Below are 19,476 nucleotides of genomic sequence, written 5' to 3'. Positions count from 1 at the left end.
AGAAACACTATAATCTTGGTTTTATAATATCAGTGTTCACAACACCTAGGAACCGTCTGTATGGGGAGTACTGATGGGCTGAGCACACTGGTGCCTGCTAGAAGACTGGGCATTTTCAAATAAGAGCACTCAGAGATGGCACTGTATTGGGTCTGTGTGGCAAGGTTTTGGTAGCAGAGGGGCTACAGGGGTGGCTCTTGTGAGAAGCTGCCAGAAGCTTCCCCTATGTCCAACAGAGCCAATGCCAGCCGGCTCCAAGACAGACCCACCACTGGCCGAGGCTGAGCCCATCAGCAACCATGGTAATGCCTCTAATGTCTTTAAGAAGGGGGAAAGCTACTGTGTAACAGCAACTGCAGCCCAAGGCAGGAGTGACAATAGGTGAGAACAACAACTCTGCAGACGCCAAGGTCAGCGAAGAAGGAGGGGGAAGAGGTGCTCCACGTGCCAGAGCAGAGACTCCTCTGCAGCCCCTGATGGGGAGGAGAGATTCCACCTGCAGCCCGTGGAGGACCCCACGCCAGAGCAGGTGGAGGCACCTGAAGGAGGCTGTGGCCCTGTGGGAAGCCCACACTGGAGCAGGGTCCTGGCAGGACCTGCGGCCCTGTGCAGAGAGGAGCCCACGCCAGAGCAGGTTTGCTGGCAGGACTTGTGACCCCGTGGGGGACCCACGCTGGAGCAGTCTGGTCCTGAAGGTCTGCACCCCATGGAAGAGACCCATGCTGGAGCAGTTCGTGAAGGACTGTAGCCCATGGGAAGGACTCACATTGGAGAAGTTGGTGGAGGACTGTCTCCCATGGGAGGGACCCCATGCTGGAGCAGGGGAAGAGTGCGAGGAGTCCTCCCCCTGAGGAGGAAGGACGTCAGAGACAATGTGTGATGAACTGACCACAACCCCCATTCCCCGTCCCCCTGCTCCGCTGGTGAGGAGTAGGTAGAGAATTTGGGAGTGAAGTTGATCCCACGAAGAAGGGAGGGGTGGGAGGAGGTGTTTTAACATTTGTTTTTATTTTCTCATTATCCTACTCTGATTTTATTGGCAATAAATTAAATTAATTTCCCTGAGTCGAGTCTGTTTTGTCCATGATGGTAGTTGCTGAGTGATCTCCCTGTTTTATCTCGACCCAGGAGCCTTTTGTTATATTTTCTCTCCCCTGTCCAGCTGAGGAGGGGCAGTGATAGAGCGGCTTTGGTGGGCACCTGGCTTCCAGCCAGGGTCAACCCTCCACAGTCACTCATGACTTAAGATGTTTTTAGAATGTCAGAAAGCAATTGCGTCCCCATTACAGGACTCTGAGAACACACACGTCTAACTAACTTCGGCACAGCACAAGCAAATAAGCACGTACCTTCACCAGAAACAAAGACTGTGTTCAACAATAGGGCCTGTACTTGCATGGAGGCAGTTAACTCTGCTATCACACCATGACCATGTTTTTATTGGCTCAGTTCCCACAGACGTTAGTTTTACACGGTCCAGTTTAAGCCCACATGCTCCTGAGAGCATTTAGTCTGTTCTAAAAGTTACAGGACCTAGACAAATCTGCGTAATAAGCAGTGGTTAGCAAACTACCATGCTCTGTGTTCTGCTATCTAATCTGCTTCTAAAATATTGTTGCATCATTCTCATCTCAAAAATAACATTTCTACAGACTAAAAAGCCCACATCTGCCTTCAGTGCATAGTAATTCAAATAAGATCATTCAGCCCAGCATAAAGGTGGGGAGGTTTATCTGGAGGTCAGTCTAAAGAGTCTACTTATTGTAAAAGTAATGAGATAAAAGGCATGTTTTTATGTCATCCCCAGCAACAAAGACAATTCAACTCTTGCCTGTACTTAAATACCAGTCCTTGAACTCTCAAAGATAAAATCTTTATAAACAAACAGTTGTGTTATCTTGAGTCATGCAGCATCTACCTTTAAAGTGGTATCAGCTTTTCAGCATAGACACCCCCATGTCTTGAAAAGCAAATCACTATTAACTTAGGCAAAAACTAGATGCAGTTCTTCATCAACTAGTTTCCTTTAAAAAAAAGTTCGCAGATACTTTCTGAAGGGATCTTCACAAGAGGACTCCTTAGATATGCTTAACCAAAACAGCTTTGTTTCAGTTAATTAGATTTAAAAGTTACCTCAGCACAGAGCATTGTACAAAGGATAATACTGTTTCCAGCTAAGCTCCTACTCCCACTAATGCTCACCGACTCCTGAAGGAAATTGGACTCGTGCAGAACCTGCAGGCTAAATAAGTTTTACACAAACCCCCCACCTATTTGCTATACATTCATTTTTCCACTTTAGATCTCAAACTTAATTTAATCTTTGGTTACAGTATCATTTCTGTGTTAGAATTTTATCTTCCCCTAAGCCAGGAACAGAAGTGCAAAAAGCAGAGGTGCATCGGGGGACATCAGTGCGTAACCATCCTTACTTAAGATGAAGTGAGAGGATTTGTTCTGCCTACAGCAAGAGGGCTAACACACTTTCCAGATGAAGTAAGCCTTTAAGATCAGCCTATGGTACTAAATGATACATCTAAGCCTTACTGACCGCACCTGGCACAAACCAGGGTTTCTTCACATTTATTACAGCAAAATGTTGAATATTACCCACTTTTATACCACAGGAAGGAAGTTACTGAGATGAAATAGAATTATTTTGACAAGTTAAAACATTTTTAAAAGCACCTAGTTGGCTCCAGTTCCATTTCCCAATTTGACAGACTTGGGCACCAAAGCATCCAATTTTCCAGAATAAATCTGTCATTCTTAAAAGTGTCAGGTGAGGACTTTAGTGGAAACAAAGGCCTCTTTCACAAGGATCTCTAAAACAAAGACCTGTGACCAAAATTCTCACTTCCACAGATAATTTAAGGATCTTCCTGTAATCCAGAATTACCTGTGATGTAGTTGCACGTGAGAGAGAGCTCAGAAGAAGTCAGCTTATGTGCTGTGCACAAAGGAAGAACTGAAATCAAGACACTCGGAGGATCCAGGAAGTGAGAACACCAGAAAACCAGAATAAATTCCATGGGTAAACTAATCCAATTTCTTTGTGCAATAACAAGACCCATATTCTTTATTAAGCTATTCTCACAAAACAGAACAATTACTCAAGAAAACTAACATGCAGCAACAAATAGCATGGGAAAACTTTTTTTTTTAATTAAATCATTCCACTTCTCCTGCAAAGGTTACCTGTCTATAGCTGCACAGGTTGCCTGTCTGCTCCCGAGCTGCCTGTCTGCAGCCTGTATTTGGCACAAACTCCTAGCTGGGGATCAGGAGCGTCTGCTGACACACCAAATTCGGTGCTTCCCGTGCAATGAATTCCATTGTCCCTTCGGTGCATCAGCCACATTAAGCTGATTTCTTTCAATCGCCAGCGGACACACTCAAGTAGTTGGCAATAGGATGGACTAACTCACCAAAAGTTTATTAGGAAAGCGATCAGTGTACGTATGCACGCACACTCTCAACAAGAGTATAAGAATAGGCAGAGCTTTTGAGTTCACAGCTTTTCTACCACCCATGAACACAGCATTGAAGTTGCTGAAAATTTGAGGACAAAATCAAGAAGCAGCTGTCTTTTTCTAAAGGAGTTTCCAAAAGCTTTTTTTTTTTTAAGCAGTAGCTTTATCAGTATTCTCATGTATTATGACTGCACAGAACCACCAGTTTTTCTGAGTATACAGAGAACAAGCTTAACAACACATGCTCTTACGAAAGTAGCATTAATACTTCCTTATGGTTTTACAGCAATAATTTCTGAATTTAGAAAAGCAGAAATCCATTTCCCTGCCTCTTTTTACTTGACAACTACTACTCTAATACATAGGACTGTGATTGCCCCCCCTCTAAAACCTGCTCAAGTCTAGAGCTTAAGCCTTTCAGCCACTTGGTACACCCAGTCTGTCCACAGTATTCTTTCTCTCTTTATCCTCCGCGCACAAGCAAATACCACTCAAGCCTTTCTGTAGCTCAGCTCACAGAAGACATCTACACGCCAAATCAATTCATAAGAGATGTCCAAGAGCTACACTAAAATAGCTGCAGCCTTTTCATGTGCCAATTTAACAGCTTAAATCTTCGCTTGTATGGTTTTGTGTAGCAACCATTCATATTGCAGAACACTGTTTTAGACAGAAATTAACTACTTATTACACTACATTAAAAATATTAAGATAATAGGACCATCAAGGAAAATTTTCAGCATTACAGTATCTTATTAAACAATGAGTTCAGCCTTCTCTCTAGATTTATTTGTATTTCAAAAGCCAATACAAAAACGTTACATATGTACCAGTCACTCCGTAGACTAGAATGTGAGTAGCCACTGGGAATTTAGCACTGCAGTATTTTCCAACAATATGCAACATTATATATTCAGCTGAAAGGGCACGCTAATGCAATGTTCAAGCCCAGGCTTTTTTTCTGAGCCCATGGCAAACGTGGGAACTCCATGGCTTCTGAGGAGCTCAATTATTTTTATATAAGTGACAGCAGGTAGCTATTTAAGTAGATTGTTTTGTTATATATAAATGCAACTACAGACAAGTATTTGCAGCTCTGCTTTGCTTTGGTGGCTGGGTTTAACCCAAAACATCGGTCCTGGGAAAGCCTAGTTATACCAACAGCATAATTACATTAAAATATTCATCTGGTTTTAAGTATGCGAGATCTAGTCAAAGCAAGTATCAATTTCAGCTACTGGGTTTTCAAGCAAAAAAGCCTTTGTAAAAGACAATTAAGGCTTCCATCACCCCACCAGAGGTAACAATGAGAAACAAGTCTAAGCCACAGGAGCACTGGTCTGGTTTTGACAGTGGTATTTAAGTATTTATTGAGCTGGTTTTCATCCATTTATTCAGCTGGCTTACATCCATGTGTAACATCTGAAAATGCACAGTTAGCAAGCTGCTAAAATAAGGACTCTGGGTAGCATTTGGTTGCATTTTTTTTTTTCTATTAACATAATAGGCAAGAACTTCTAGAATTTGTCTTGCTGATAAAGTTCAACTCTGCCTGAAGCAAGGATGAGAAAAGTTCCCCCTGCTAGTATAAAATAGTTCAAGTATGAAAAAAGCCACTGACTATTTTTTAATAACAGTATTTGCATAAGCAGGAAAGAAACTCCCAGTTTCTCACTGATCTCTAGCAATAGTAAAGAGAAGCTTTACTTTAATTTTTACAATACAGAAGTTTAATTATTTAGCCTATATAACAGTTCTACAGACTGCATCACAGATAATGTTGCACAGCTTATGACCAAGATCAATACTAAAAGCAAAAATCTTGCTAGTGACAGTGCTAATACAAATTGGCAATTTGAACATTTCAGTTCAGAAAACATCAATTTTTCTAAACCCCGCTGAAGTATATCATTTATGTAAGCATTTACTAGATCCAGTCATCATGCTACAGTATTAGTCACGTTAATAAACCTTCTCACTGTGAGAATACACCAGCATAAGATATGAACACAATGAAATCTATAGGAAATTTTATAGTAACTTTCCAGAAATATGCTTGTGGCCCATCAAATTTAGACTAAAGTACTGTAGCTTGAAAATATTTACTTGTCTTCTTAGCATACCTAATGTGTAAGAATAGTTTCTTGTTCGATTCCCAAAAATAAATATAAGCTTTCAATTGAAAGCATTTCTTTTCCTAGTTTTCCGAAGCAGAGTCTAGGGGGGAAAAAAATGCTTCAGACTTGTCATCAGTCTACTTCAGTACATAAAAGCATCTTCTGTCCCAGTATTCGTTCAAATCCAAGAGATATTTTCTTCCAGTGAAATATGACTGGAGCGCTCATTTTCTTTTCAGCAATTCAGTCTGTTTCCATGGCAGCACTGCGGGATTCCTTAGCCACCATGAGTCGCATTAGCTGACTGTGGAATTTCTCAATCTTCTTTACGTCTTGCGCCTGGTCTGTTCTATACAGCAAACACTGTAAGAGAAAGTTGCTTAATATCAGATTTCACTTGAACTGTTTTTATTCTGTTTATAGTTGCAACAAATTTGGAACACACAAAACAAGGTAAGTACTTAAATGTTCATTTGTGGCCTATTGTTACCATGAGGTGAGGCAGCACCGACACATATCTACCCTTTTTAAAAATACACACACATCTGTGTTTACATTTAAGTTTCTCTGAAAGGCTCATGCCTTCCATTTTGAAGATAGGGAAGCTCATGATTAATCCTAGTGTCTTCTCTCTCAAAAAAGTTGCTAGCACTTGGGGTTTAAAGCTGTCTTTAGACACTCCTGTTTGTGTTGTCTAAAAATAGAACCAGATTTTAAAACTGAAATTACTTTCCTATTCTCTACATTCATTCTGAAAGTAAGTTTCTTTTGCCTTCACAGTCCTTAATGTTACACTGCCAGTGACAAAATCAGTTCAGTATTTCCCACTGAAGGGGATCCCCTACCCCAAGCAAAATCTGTCCTACATAAGGAACATAGCATCTGATTAAGATAAAAAGGAACTCCACATGACAAGCTGTTAAACGCAAAAGGAACAAGAGTAATGTGCCAGTGACTTATCATAGAAAGACTGCTTAGGGGTTCGGGGGGGGGGGGGTTGGGGGGGTTGCAGACTAAGTAATTCCTTACACCTGTACAGCATGGGTATGACTGCCCAGGCTGATTTAACAATGAAAAACACCCAGAATGCTCCATTCTTCAGTGCTGTCAACACAACAGCTTTTGAATTAAAATAGGAATTCAATGCTGGCAGAGACACACAGTAGAAAACAGTTTATTTTTTCCTTCAGCTATATTAGTCCTACAGATTGAGCATCAAGGAAAACTTCTCATCCCACCTCTAGAGGAAAAAAACCCACCCACAACAAAAACCCAAACCAAACAAAAAGCCCCCAAACCAACACAAAACCAGTCCCCTGCCCCGCCACAGGTGTAGCAGCTTTCCATGACTGGAAGCAGGTAAAAAGGCCTATAACTGACAAGACTTCACATTCAGGAATCGCCTGACTCCAACTTCCCCATGGAAGATTTCAAGCACATCACCCTCCACTTCCCACTGTTATCAGTGCCCCACACTCACCACCTCACCCGCATCAAGCCCTATTACCCTATCAAGAAGTGTCATTTCTGGAGTGTCATGCCTCTCCCAGGTGTTGGAAATCCCAATGCCAGACTACTTGTCCTGGAAGGAAGAAATCTGATTTTTTTCAAGTCTGAAGATAAGAGAAGGGCAAGCTACTGTAGCTTACCCTGGACTGCAGAAAACCAACCTGGCTGTAACGTCACTAGCACCAAGAACCTGTCACTGGCATGCACATCAGCATGCATACACTGATGCATGCTGCCATATTTGTACCTGCTGCCCACCATCTCACATCCTAACCCCCCCACGCTTCTAAGCGCCCTCCCAGACTCTGTAGAACAAGGGCAACCCGTAAGCGCAGCTGCTCCACCTCCTTGTACGGAGCAGCCCTGGGAAGGATGCTGCAGAATTCCACGTTGTGTATACGTTGCACAGTTTTTACTGAATGCATAACTAACACTGTAACAGTATTTCAGAAAATGAGAACTCTGAATTGCAAGTGAATCTTGTCTTCCAGTCTCAATCACTCCACCGTCTCATAATCACAAAGATGGAGCTTAGCCTACAGTTAGAAGTTGTCACCATGCTGTGCCAATAAAAAGGACCACACTCACACTAGTAAATACATCTGTTTGAAGATGCTCCCAAAATGCTTCAGCAGAAGCTACCAATGCCATTCCATGAAGCATTTTCAGACAGAGAGAGGGTCCAAGATTTTTGTGGTGCTCATTTTCCTTGTTTTCATAGAATCCTAAAATAATTACGTTGACACCCATAAAGAACACGGAAGTGCTAGAACTTTTCCTGGACTGTGCAGAGTTGAACCACAGGTCAGTGTCAGTCCCAGACACAGCAACTACGGAAAGCTGAGCACAAGTTTTTAGAAAACTGTCAGGCACTCTCAAGGCAATGGCTAAGAGCTCCCAAGTTGACTGACAACAAAATACAAGTCCATGAGAGGTACAATAAGCCCTGAAAGGGGAATATATCCTGTACTTACAGCTACATCATCTGTTACTTTGATACAGAGGTTCCCATCACAATGTCGATATTTGAGAACAACCCGCACCTGAAACGACAAACATTTAAGAATTATCATTACAGCTAACAATTCTCAGAACGCATCTGAATAAAATCTGCCCAAATTCAGACTACCTTTTATTACAATTATGTACTGCTTCACATTTTCACCACCTCTGTGGTGGTCCCTAGCTCTGGTGGCCACTAATCCTACGGCCAGGATGGTGTGGAAGTTGAATGATCGCATTTCCCTGCCTAAGATGTTAAACTAGCATGCATCAAGAAGCTTAGCACAGCGCACGTTAAAAACCACTGTAAATGCAGCAATGACAGTTGTAGAGACCTCAGCAACCCCAATAAACTCCAAGAGTCACCCCCTTGCCATATATCACACTTCAGAAAAACTAACTGGAAGCTTGTGTTTATAAGCTTGAAACACTTAAAAACCCCTAGTTTTACATGAAGACTTGAAAGGGATTAACTGAGCAGAGTAAGCTCAACATTACTGCTTTTTCTTCTATGGTACCTAAACTGTAACGTAAAAAAGTCATTACTTCCAGTCACTAACTTTATTTCAATAGCTGCTCTGCTGATGGTTTTGCAAGTGGAAAGGGAAGCTAAAGAATAACACTTTTAAAGTAACTACAATCAGAGGACTGAAGAGAGTTCTTTCAAATTAAATTCCTTTCAAGACTCAATAAGGCTAAATTTGAAGTCTGAAAGCAAGGATTCAACTTCTCACTAAAACAGTTACTACTGTAGTCACCTGCCCTGAGCTTTAACCTCGCTGCAGTCTCTCCAGACTTTCAAATCACCAAAGTTCTCAAAGCCACAGTGATAAAAATCAACATCCTCAGCAACTGACTGAGCATTAAATGCTTCCTCCTGAATGCAGAGCTGGCCAGAGAGTTTGTATCTATTGTTTCTAGACTCAGTTTGCATCAGTAACTAGAAACAAAGCAAGGCATCCTTTTGAGAACATTCTGCACTCACGCTGTAAACAGGTCTTTGTTGTACAGAGTAACCCATGCTAATGGTCAACAAACTCCTTGACTACAAAATAATTTTGAAATTCCTGTTCCAATGGATCTCATCACAGATTTACCCTTCTTAAACTGCCATCTTCCCACCACAACAGCTGTGTAACAGTACATCTCTTGATTGAGCAGGCCCAAAAGCAACGGAGAGGCTGCCACATGAGGTACAGACTTGACAGATAACTTGCTCTCGCAAAAGGCAAGACCACTCACTACGTAGGCTCACCAGCCCACAAAGAACACACAACCCAACTCCCTCAATTCTTGTTTTTCCTTCAGTTTCTTGACAAGCCCCATTACAAACAAAAGCTCCTCAGGCTAGTTCTCTGGCTAATTAAAAGGAATACATGAGTCTGAGGCCTACAAGAACTCCTTCCCAAACAGACAAGTTTATTGCCATGGATGGGAAGAGATTGCCTTTGGAGGCCCCTTAAGAAAAGGGGAAGAGCAAGTCCTGGATGCAGTGACATTCCTTCTGAGCTCTTTCATTTAATTGAGTGTTAGCATAAGAAAGTAAAACAGGACAATTTTATTATAAGTAGATAGGTGGCAATTGCATATGAAGTGGTCACCTGTGCTAATTAAAGGCAGATGTTAAACACCACTTCTGAAGGTTTCTCTGTGTCCCCTCATTTTGGCGAAGAAAACTAGGCCTGTTTTACTGAAGTTTTCTCAGGTATACGCGCTCCGTGTTACCTTTTGTACTGCTTTTTGGCTGAATTACAACACTTTTTCTGAAGACTGAAGTTACTTTAAACATTTGCACAAACTATACTCCTGAAAAAGTTACCAGAAACAGAAAGCAGTGATATACCAAGAGGTTAATCCCTAGAACAATTACTCTTTACAAAGCAAACACCTTCCAGTCTAGAATGATGCTGCAGGCAACAATGCAGTGTGTAAGCTAACAGGTGCTTTTATTTTTTGGGAAGACAAATTCAAACGATACAGTCTCAAATGTTGTAAACTCCTAAAATAAAGCACTTCTCGATATGCTTTTCATTCAACGGAACATCTAATCCTGGTTTTTAACACAGAAGTGCACTGTAAAGAAGCACAACGTCTCTGAAGTTCGGTTCCCGAGGTCCATAGCTGTCGCTGATAACCACACCTGAAACCCCATGCCCTGTGTACGTTTTTGGGGCGCTAAATGAGAACTTTCACCTGTTTCGGACAAAAGGAAGGTCAGAGGCGACACCAGCGAGTAACCCCCCCTCCTCGCTGCTGCTGCTTCCCACCTCCCCCTGGAACCGCACCTCGAGAGGCCCTTCCAACCGGTTACCGCCGGGGAGCACTGCCTGTGTCCCCGCGAGGCGCCGCAGCGGGCTCCAGGGCCCGGCTGGGACACGCACCCTCCCCGGGAGGCCTCACCGCCCGGCTCGCAGCGGGCTCCAGGGCCCGGCGAGGGCAGCCCGCCGGAGCTCAGGGGATCGGCTGCCCCTCCCCGGGCAGCGGGAAGACACAAAGCGACAGCGCCGGACCCACCATGCCCGTGCCGCCGGCGCCCACCACCTCACCCCAGAGCCGCTCCTCCCCGGGCCTACCGCGGGCGGCGGAGGCGAGGCCCGGCCCGGCCCATCCCGCCCGCGAGGCCTCTCGGCCCGGCCCCCTCCCCACCTTCATGGGGTCGGCGAGGTAGAGCTTCTCGGCGGCGCGCGTGAACTCCTCCCAGGCCTGGTAGTGCGGCATGGCGGGGCCGGCCCGGCACGGTGCTCCGCTCCCCCCGCCGGCGGCAAGATGGCGCCGAAGGCGGGCGCTGCGTCACCGCAAACCTACACCTCCCATTGGTCGTCGAGAAACGGCGGTCCAATCGCGAAGAGCGTGACTCAGAGATTCTGGCCCCGCCGGCGGAGCGCGGGCGGTGAAGGCAGGGCGCGCGGCGGCGCGGAGAGGGGAGCCCGGCGGGAGGAGCGTTTGCCACAGCGGCCCCTGCAGGCGCGGCGGGATGCCGGCACGCACCTCCCGCCCACGGCGGAGGGGAAGGCTCCCGTTGGTGCCTGCGCCGCCACAGCGGAGCGGAGCGGGCTGGCAACCCGACCGCCTGGTGTCGCGGGTTCGAGCCCCGCCGCCGCCGGATCGCCTGCGGGGCTCTGGCGTCGGCGTCTCGGTTTGAGGCCCACTGTGGGGTTTGGGGACGCGGGTGCGCCAGCGTGGGGGCAAGGGGCCCGGCCTGGCCAGGAGGGCCCGGCGGGGGGTGAGGCCGGGGCCCCGGGCCAGCCCTGGGCAAGCGGGCCTCAGCGTGAGGTTAGCTCGGCTGGCTTTTGCAACGGAACCGAGCCCCGGCCTTCCCGGGCTGGAAGGCCCTTTGTTAAGCTGGAGGTTGGCTCCACGTTGAACAAAAAGGATCTTTAGGAGCAGGTCGCTGGCGTCTCTGGGCCGCCGAGGGGTGTCGGAGGGGTGCGGAGGCTCAGCTCCCCGCCGCAGGTTAAGCTGCCGGTTTCACAAAGAGACCGAGAGTTAGAAAAATATAAAGATCTTGGGGGACCCCGCCTCTCAAGTATATATATGTGTGTGTAAAGCATTCACATAAAACTGACTAAAAGTCATTTCAAAAGAGAAATGAGGGAGGAAAAAAGAAAATTCCACGATTTCTCCTGTTAATTTTTAAAATCCCGTTTCCTGAAGTGCCCTGTGATTTTTGTTCCTTAATTGCACAAAGATTGCAGCCAGCCACAGCGCTAAGCCCCGACTGCGTTACACGGCTTGCGTAACCGCTGCCATCACAATAAACGCGTACAACGCGCGGTCCTCTATAGAGAAATACTGAAAACCCAGAAGCTCCTGGTTAACAACTCACAACTTCAAGTTAGTTTGACTGAACTGAGCAAACCTCAACGAGTGTGGCCAAACAAATAAACTGGAAAGTTTAGGGCAGACCTGCACGTAAGGGGACAAATTATGCAGGCCGTTCCAGTCTCCACTAGCAACATGGGGAAATACTAGCCGTAGGTTGTTTTTTTTTTTGACCACAAAAGGCACAATAGGCACAAGGGAGGATGAAGAAACGTGGCATAGAAATAAAAGGGTGGATGGGAGGTAAGGGGAGAAAAACTAGGATGAATTTCCCTGAGTCAGTAAAGCAGAAAATAATTGTTACTGTGGGGATCAACTCTTGAAAAAGTCTGCAGCGATTAGACTGCCAAACTAATAAATTGTGACTTGTGGGTGTTACATGGTCTGAACAACTCTGTTAAAGGGCTTTGCACCAAGGAGTGGAGGCTGTGAATAGTGGAAAGACTTAAGACTTTTTTTTTTTTTCTTTCCAGAACTGCTCGCACTGCTGCTGTGTCTGAGAACCCAGCTTCAGAAATGTAAGAGTTGTCTTTCAGAGGGGCTGATAATCAACAGCTCTGATTAAAGGTGATAGATGTATTGACAGAGCCTAAAGCAATTGTCCCAAACACAGACCCTAACCTGGAGCAAGTGCTTCTCCACTGTCTTAGGTTGTGGGTAGCCGTTTATAACAGCGGAGTAGGAATTGCTTTTGGTAGTGTTTTACAGGCACGCAGGGTATGTAAATACATGAAAATGGAAGATGTGGGGAGCACAAGCCCTGTAACACGCATAACATTTCACAGAACCATTGCTCACTAAATTTGGATCCAGGTTTTCAAGTGGTACACGTGTATTTTCTTTCTGAAGGAGGAGTCCCAATTTTGGGCTGTCCAGACAGAAGCACCTCAGGGTTGGTTTTCAGAGGATTTTAATTTTGACTCAGATGTTCAGGATCTTCTATGTCTTTTTTGACACAAGAGCTGTCTTAGAAGCTTGCCAATGGCCAGTCATTAGCCCTGTAATTCACAATTTCTGCAGCTGAGCTAATGCAACAGAGCAAGATTAGAAAACAAACCCATTTTGGTATTTCTTTTTCCTTAACCCAGATGATTTCTGTGATCCAGTTTAGGATGGAGCTTCTAGAACTATTATATGTGCACAACTTTGGAGGTGACAAAGTGCAGCAGCCAGGGCAAAGAACAGAGCGAGGGATTTCGTAATTGGCCTTACCTCTGAAGGAAATGTGATGTGTCACTATGACAGTTATATATAGCCTGATACACAATTCTGCATAGCCCGTTCCTGGCTGCAGATCTTAAGGATTTCATCTTCCCTGCCACCACCACCGCCAATGGCCCCACGGTTGTGCTGCCACAGCTGTTTGTAGCTCTGCGCCAGGGATCAAACCAATGCTTGGGTTAAAAGCAGCACCGATTTTAGTAACACATGTTTTTAACCGAGTTCAGTTCGTTTTTCCAGTTTACTGTGTGGCCTTACGTACTGTTGTGCTGACACAGCTGTTGAAAATCTACCTTTTTTGGTGGCAAAGCAGGATATGGGAATTCCTACTGGTTTTGCTGGCTTGCCACCAAAAATGGGGGGCTGTATGTGAAACCACTCCCCCCCAGCTCCCCTGAAAGCAAGGCCGGTTGCTGAAATCTCAGCAATTAAAAAGAGAAGCTATTTCTGAGCCTCAGGGAATGTCTGATACCTACAGTTAGTGTGCTGCTTCGCTCTGTTGTTCTCCTCTCGCCTGGAGAACAGAACATTTTCTTGACATGTTTGAAAAGTAACTTAGACCACTGCAGTTATTCAGCTGTAAGTTGTATTTGATGTATGTCCAAAACTGTGTTTTTCAAGTGAGCTCCAGTGAATGCAGTAATAGTAGAAATCTTTCAATGGGCTTTTTGTTTAGTGAAATAAAATGAACAGTTGTTTATCACTGTGTGGAGTGTTTGGTATGCAGCCAGTAATAATTTAGTAGTTAGTAAGATTTCTGCTAAAACATACATACTTATCTTGCTTTCTTTTCTTGAGTTCCTGCTTTCTTCCATGCAAGAAATCGTTCCAGCGGTCTTAACAGCCGTTCCATCACTTGTAAGTGAAATCTGGAATGCTCTAAAACCTCATTTACCCTTTCCTCAGTCTCTCCTTGTCTATCCTTGCTGTATTCCCTAGACCACCTTAGATAATGTCTTTTTTAGCTTGGATTTAAGGCCATAAAAAGCTATGAAGCAATAATGTACGTACTTGCGTGATGAAGATTTTTCCTGCGGTTTTTCCTCAGGCCTTTCCCCCTCATCCAACCTGTGTGTACATGATTAATGATCTCTCTTTGATCAAGCTTCTACATGCATTGCCACTGCAAGTTCTGCTTCATAGAGTTATGTTCAGGCATCTGGATTCCACATGGTAATTTCTTCAGGTTTTTATCTAGTGTCTTCCTCTGTGTAAATGACAAACTGAAAGAAATAGTCAACAAAGACCTTGCATTATATCTTAAAGTCTCATCGATGGAGATCTTGAGTTCTTGCTACTCCTACAAAGTTCATGGAAGTTGCAGCTGCTCAGCATCACTCAGGGTTAGATATTTGGTTTCCTGTTCTTCACATTACTGCGTTTATTCAATCTAAAGCAGGTGCCATATTATTATTTGCAAGCGTACTTTTCTTTCCTGGATAAGGAATTCAGATAAGAGCATTAAATTCATAAAATAGTTCTCTGTCACCGTGACATACTACTGATGGGTAAAACAAGCTGGTCTTTCCAACTAAAAGGAACTTTGTATAGAACACTGCATTATCATGCTAAATTATGGATTTGATGGGAAACAATAGGACAAACTCTGATCTCAGTTATGCTGCTGTAAATCCAGAGTCATTCCAATTATTTCAGTGGATTTTTTTTTTTTTTAAATCTGTAACAGTTTAATTAAGAGCAGACTTTGGTGCTGAGATGATAATCCTGTTCTTGGACCAGGAGCAACATAAAGTCAGCGCAGTTATACAGGTCTAAAACAGTGCTAATGAAGAGTTAGTTATAAGGTAATTATTACTGCCAGGAATGCTTAATGCTTAAAGAAGGAGATATAGTCACTTCTTTCAAAATAGCTTCAACCCAGCCCTCAGTAAAGTTAAGGAGAAGGCATGGGCATGGTGATTATACATTCCATTCTTGTGTGTGTATGGTCTAAAACAGCTTGGGATTTGTACTGATGCAAACTTCAAACACGGGGTTATTTTTTTCTTTGAGAGGGCATTTACGTACATAAGGATGCAGATAGATCTTGAGTACAGTAAGATCTGAGACATCTCACTGCCTTCTAAATCTCAGTACACAAGAGAACCGAGTCTGCAGTCAGAAGCAGTTTGTGCTCCTGGATGGGTTATAACATGCTAAACTGAGCCACAGCTCCTGAAGGAGCGCAAGACAGGCTGCTCCTTTCCATGGGTTTTATGTTTTAAACAGCTTGGCTAATGGTTTTGCCAGGTTGAGCCATACATAGTTAATTACCTCACTGCTAATTTTCTATTTCTTTTGCACACAAGCATCTTATCAAGTGATTCAGACTCATACTGTCCTAACAGGATAATTAAATATTGGTGTCGCTTGGTCTTTAAAATACAGTTCATGACAATTAAGGCTGTATGTGGACAGCAGGATTCTGGGGCCCTGTCCTGGTGCGTGTCCAGCCAAGTCACAACTTCAAGTCAGGACAAGACCTGGGTGCCTGTTACTATCCCCGTTCCTTTTCCGCAGCACCCTTGTTCCTGTGAACGGAAACACATTCCGAACACGTCCCGGATCGGGGCCACAGGGGCCGCAGCTGTGGGCACACCGTGATCCACACTTGCTACACATTTTAGCCATAACCTCCCCCAAGGCAGCGTTGTTTCCTCATTTACTTTAACCATTAGAAAAAACCTCTGTCATTTAATATGGTCTAATCTAATCTTACGGTATGACAGGGAGTTTATATATGTGCATGTCAATAGCCATTACACTAGCAAGAGAGCTGCCCCTACGTATGGCCAGTTGCCAGCCTGGCGTTAATAGAAACTGCCCTTTCATTTTTGGATGCTGTTCTGCCAGCGTCCTTGTTAAGCTGTTTGCTTTCGATAGCTGGAAAGATGCATCCCTTCCTGTTAAGTGGTCAGTTTAGTCCCTTCAGCATAATAATGTATTCAAATTAATGTGCTGTCATGCAAGAGACATATGTTAGAGAGCAGACTCTATACTGTCACAACATTGACTGTTGAGATTTGAGAATGAAATAGCAGCCCTCGTGATGGCCTTCGGGGACAAGAAGAACACATCTGGTAGCCAGCTCATGAACCGGCATTTGAAGCACTCTGGAAGCAGACAGACACTCTTTGCATTAACTGCTCATAGATTTTGTATCACCATTACGTGAAGTTTCTGAGCATGCTTAAGATGGGGTTAGATCATCTGCTGGCACACACGCTGGAAGCACATTGATTTCTTACATTAATCTTTAAATAGAGAAGCTTTTTACTTGATAGGCGTGACTTAGGGCTGGTTTACCTGTGCTGTTCATGCTGCCACGGCTGACGTAACTGAAGAGTCCACACTGCCAGAACGGACAAGTGAGATTAGGTGCTCATGGCGATACCTTCCCGAGGCCTCTGGAGCAGCGTAACTGCATCTGGGGCGGAAGGGCTTTCGGGACTTTTAACTAATTTGACTTCTAATTCCAAACTACACGTCTCGGCCCCGATCAGATGGGAATTACCCCCTTCTCCGTTCAGCCCACAGAAGGGAAGACGTGAGCAGTTCCTAGTCTGCTCTAAGGCTACAGCTCGAGCCTTCCTGGCAGGTGAACCCTGCCAAATTCTTGCTGAAGTGAGAGAGTAACACGCTTCCCCTTCCCCCTGCGCTGCTCTGAGAGCAGCAACACGCAGCTGGTGGGAAAGGGTAACTTTTGCTGTTTGCAAAGCAGATTCACGCCTGTCCCTAAAGCTGCGCGGCCTCATTCGAGCGCACCCTTGGCTTAGCTGTGTCAGTGAAAGAGGCTGGCAGTCCCAGCCGCTTGTCATTGCCTTTTCCCGGGAATTAATGCCCTCTCGTGATGTGTTGGCAGAGATGCTTGTGTGAGTGCCCCTTAACCCACTTCAATCAAACTGGGTTAGCAAAAACCTCCTACTTAATCCATTTAAGCTAAGTCTGGCTCAGGTTGACCAAAGTAGGTTAGGGGGTGTCCAGACGAGCCACTCTGCAGGCAGATCTGAAGAGGTGGTAATTTCCACAAGAAGAAGTAGGACGGGCTGAGCTGGGGGAGTGGATCTGATTCAGCAACTTCTCCCATCCCCTCAGCTGCGGGCAGAAGAGGACGCCAAGCCACTGCCCCACGCTGCGCAGACACGCGGGCGTGTTGGGCAGCTCAGCTGGCAGGCAGAACGGGGGAAGCCGCAGCGGTGCAGCTGTTCTCCCGTATACCCCTTCCCGTAGTTACAACAGCAGAAAAACTTTGTGCGGAGCAGCTGTTGCCGAGAATGCAGAGCAGACTGAAGCCTCTGCAGGCTCCTCAAGATCTCCCGTTCGAGCGTTTGTCCTTGGCCAAGGGTCGGTGCAGGCAGAGGTCCAAATTATGGTCAAATTGGATTCTCGGCATTTGTATTGCCAGTTCCTGAAATAACTGCAAGCAAACGCGTTCCTTTGATGTCTACAATATGGCAGCTTTCTACAAAAGATGTCTGACACAGAGCTTGTGTAGATTTTGGGCTCGCAGGCCCACATAATGCATACGTAAGAGCTGGGATCTGTGCTGGTGAGGACTTCTTTACATCCAGCACGGTGCTGCTGTTACGATCCTTGTCATGGAGGTTGCAAGTATTTACCTGGCCCTTTGGTTGGCTTGAGTCTGCAGAGAAATTTTAACCTCATATCTCTAAGTTCAGCGTTTTCAGAAGATTTGGAGTACATTAAAAATATGGGAGGACATGTAGGTAGTGTGTAGGAGTGGGGGCAGGGAGAATATCTGTATAAATTACATGCCAGGGCTGTGACTTTATGTTGAAGGGATAACTACTAACGAGATTTGAAATGTGTCCTAACAATTGCATTCTTGCTGAGGTGTTTTTCTCTCTCCGTTAGCAACTTCTACTGATCTCGTCATTTTTTTTAACACGTATGAAGTAAGTTAAAGGTTTGAGAGTTCTTGCTACTTCAGGAATAAATGACAAAGTTCCCCCTTCTTTCAGATGAGGCAGAAGTTTAGAGGTCACACAGATACCAGAAACACAGATGCAAGGAGGAAATATTCACCGCTCTCATCGGTTTAGGGTCTGGAGAAAGATGAGGGGCCTTCAGGAAACTCCCAGCCTGATGCTGACCCTTCTTTCCTTGTCTCCCTCCCTCTCACCCGCTCCTGGCTGGGAGGGAGAGGAACCGGGAACGGTAGCTGCATGTTTTCTGAGGAATCTCTGTACCAGATCTCTATATATAAGGATTCAGCCAATCTGTGTCCCCCTTATGCAGCACAAAGACATGAGGCAGGGCAGTGCGTCTGCTCGTACGTATTTCAAATCCTTTTTATTTTTTTTTTTTCTTTCTTAAGGTTGTTTTCACTTTTATTTTAAAACAGGGTAAATCTGAGTGCCCTAAAGCTGGCTCCTTTTCTATATAGTTTACCCCTATTGATTTAAAAACAAGAATCGTGAGGAAGATTTGCCAGTGTAGCATTTGCTATGCAAAATTTACATGCAGCTGCTTTGAACTAAATTCCCAGCAGAAGTGAAAGGATTTTGAGGCTTCCAGATCTTAGCAGACTACTGTTTTTTGCAGACAGAAATCTGTATGATATGTACTTCTCCAGAGATCCCTTCCAGCCACCTAGGACTGTACTATCCTTCTTCTCCCCCACTGAGACATATTATCAGCTTTTGGGAGGGAATCCTTCTGGACCTAGAAAGTTAATTAGCTTTGCTTGTGAATGTCTGCCGCTGAAGTGACTGATTACTTTTTGGAGGGAAGGAAAACTCTTGTCTCTCGAGTTGAAAACAGCAAAACCATGCAGATTTGTTTACATCTTGATGGTTATTTCTCTTCTGTGAGGCAACGCTCTTCTCCATATGTGGGGCAAATTTTCCAGCAGTTCTTTTTTCAGTTTCTAGAGTAGCAGGTTCAATCATAAACCTAGTCTTACAGATCCAGAATATGATCAGGAGTGTTTGGAGGCTGTTTGCAAAACAGATGCTGGTAATTTAGAGTAAGATAGTCTTACCCTGCCTGACTCCAGCCTGACCAGTTTCACAGAAGCTGAGAATCCGTTGACACTGATAGTTTTTTTGGGTAGTGAAACCATGATCTAATCCAGGGCCAGAGCGGTAAACAAGTGGTTTGCTGTTTAGACATGTAAGGTAAGTAACACAATTAAGGTAATGCAGGCCACTTACAGGTGAGATGAAGATGTCTCCTGTGTTGACACAGGAACCTCCTCAGTCCTCGGTGGCAATGCTAACTTTGGCGTGTGGATGCTTTTCTCCTTAGGAGCAGGATCAATTTGATGCCCCATAAATCTTATTAGGTATTCTGTTCATTCCTCGGAGAAG

General features: G+C 44.7%; 1 protein-coding gene across 1 annotated transcript; it reads right to left on the bottom strand.

Annotated features, from left to right (window-relative positions):
• Nucleotides 1–4,243: 4,243 nt before the first annotated feature.
• Nucleotides 4,244–10,895, bottom strand: SRP9 (signal recognition particle 9). Its single transcript, XM_054822838.1, has 3 exons — nucleotides 10,748–10,895; nucleotides 8,074–8,142; nucleotides 4,244–5,953 (listed from the first exon to the last, which is right to left on the bottom strand). The coding sequence occupies exons 1-3, from the start codon at nucleotides 10,817–10,819 to the stop codon at nucleotides 5,834–5,836; spliced, it is 261 nt and encodes an 86-aa protein (XP_054678813.1). The 5' UTR covers nucleotides 10,820–10,895; the 3' UTR covers nucleotides 4,244–5,833.
• Nucleotides 10,896–19,476: the final 8,581 nt, after the last annotated feature.

This window comes from Grus americana, chromosome 3, assembly GCF_028858705.1.
Source record: "Grus americana isolate bGruAme1 chromosome 3, bGruAme1.mat, whole genome shotgun sequence".
Taxonomy (NCBI): domain Eukaryota; kingdom Metazoa; phylum Chordata; class Aves; order Gruiformes; family Gruidae; genus Grus; species Grus americana.
Note: the sequence above shows the minus strand (reverse complement) of the source record. Positions and strands in the feature narration are given on the sequence as shown.

Excerpts from the sequence above, each read along its gene's own strand:
- SRP9 (XM_054822838.1), bottom strand. The coding sequence starts at position 10,819 with ATGCCGCACTACCAGGCCTGGGAGGAGTTCACGCGCGCCGCCGAGAAG. Across the intron at positions 8,143-10,747 it reads ACCTCGCCGACCCCATGAAG|GTGCGGGTTGTTCTCAAATA; the intron begins GTGGGGAGGGGG and ends TTGTCGTTTCAG. Across the intron at positions 5,954-8,073 it reads AAGTAACAGATGATGTAGCT|TGTTTGCTGTATAGAACAGA; the intron begins GTAAGTACAGGA and ends TTTCTCTTACAG.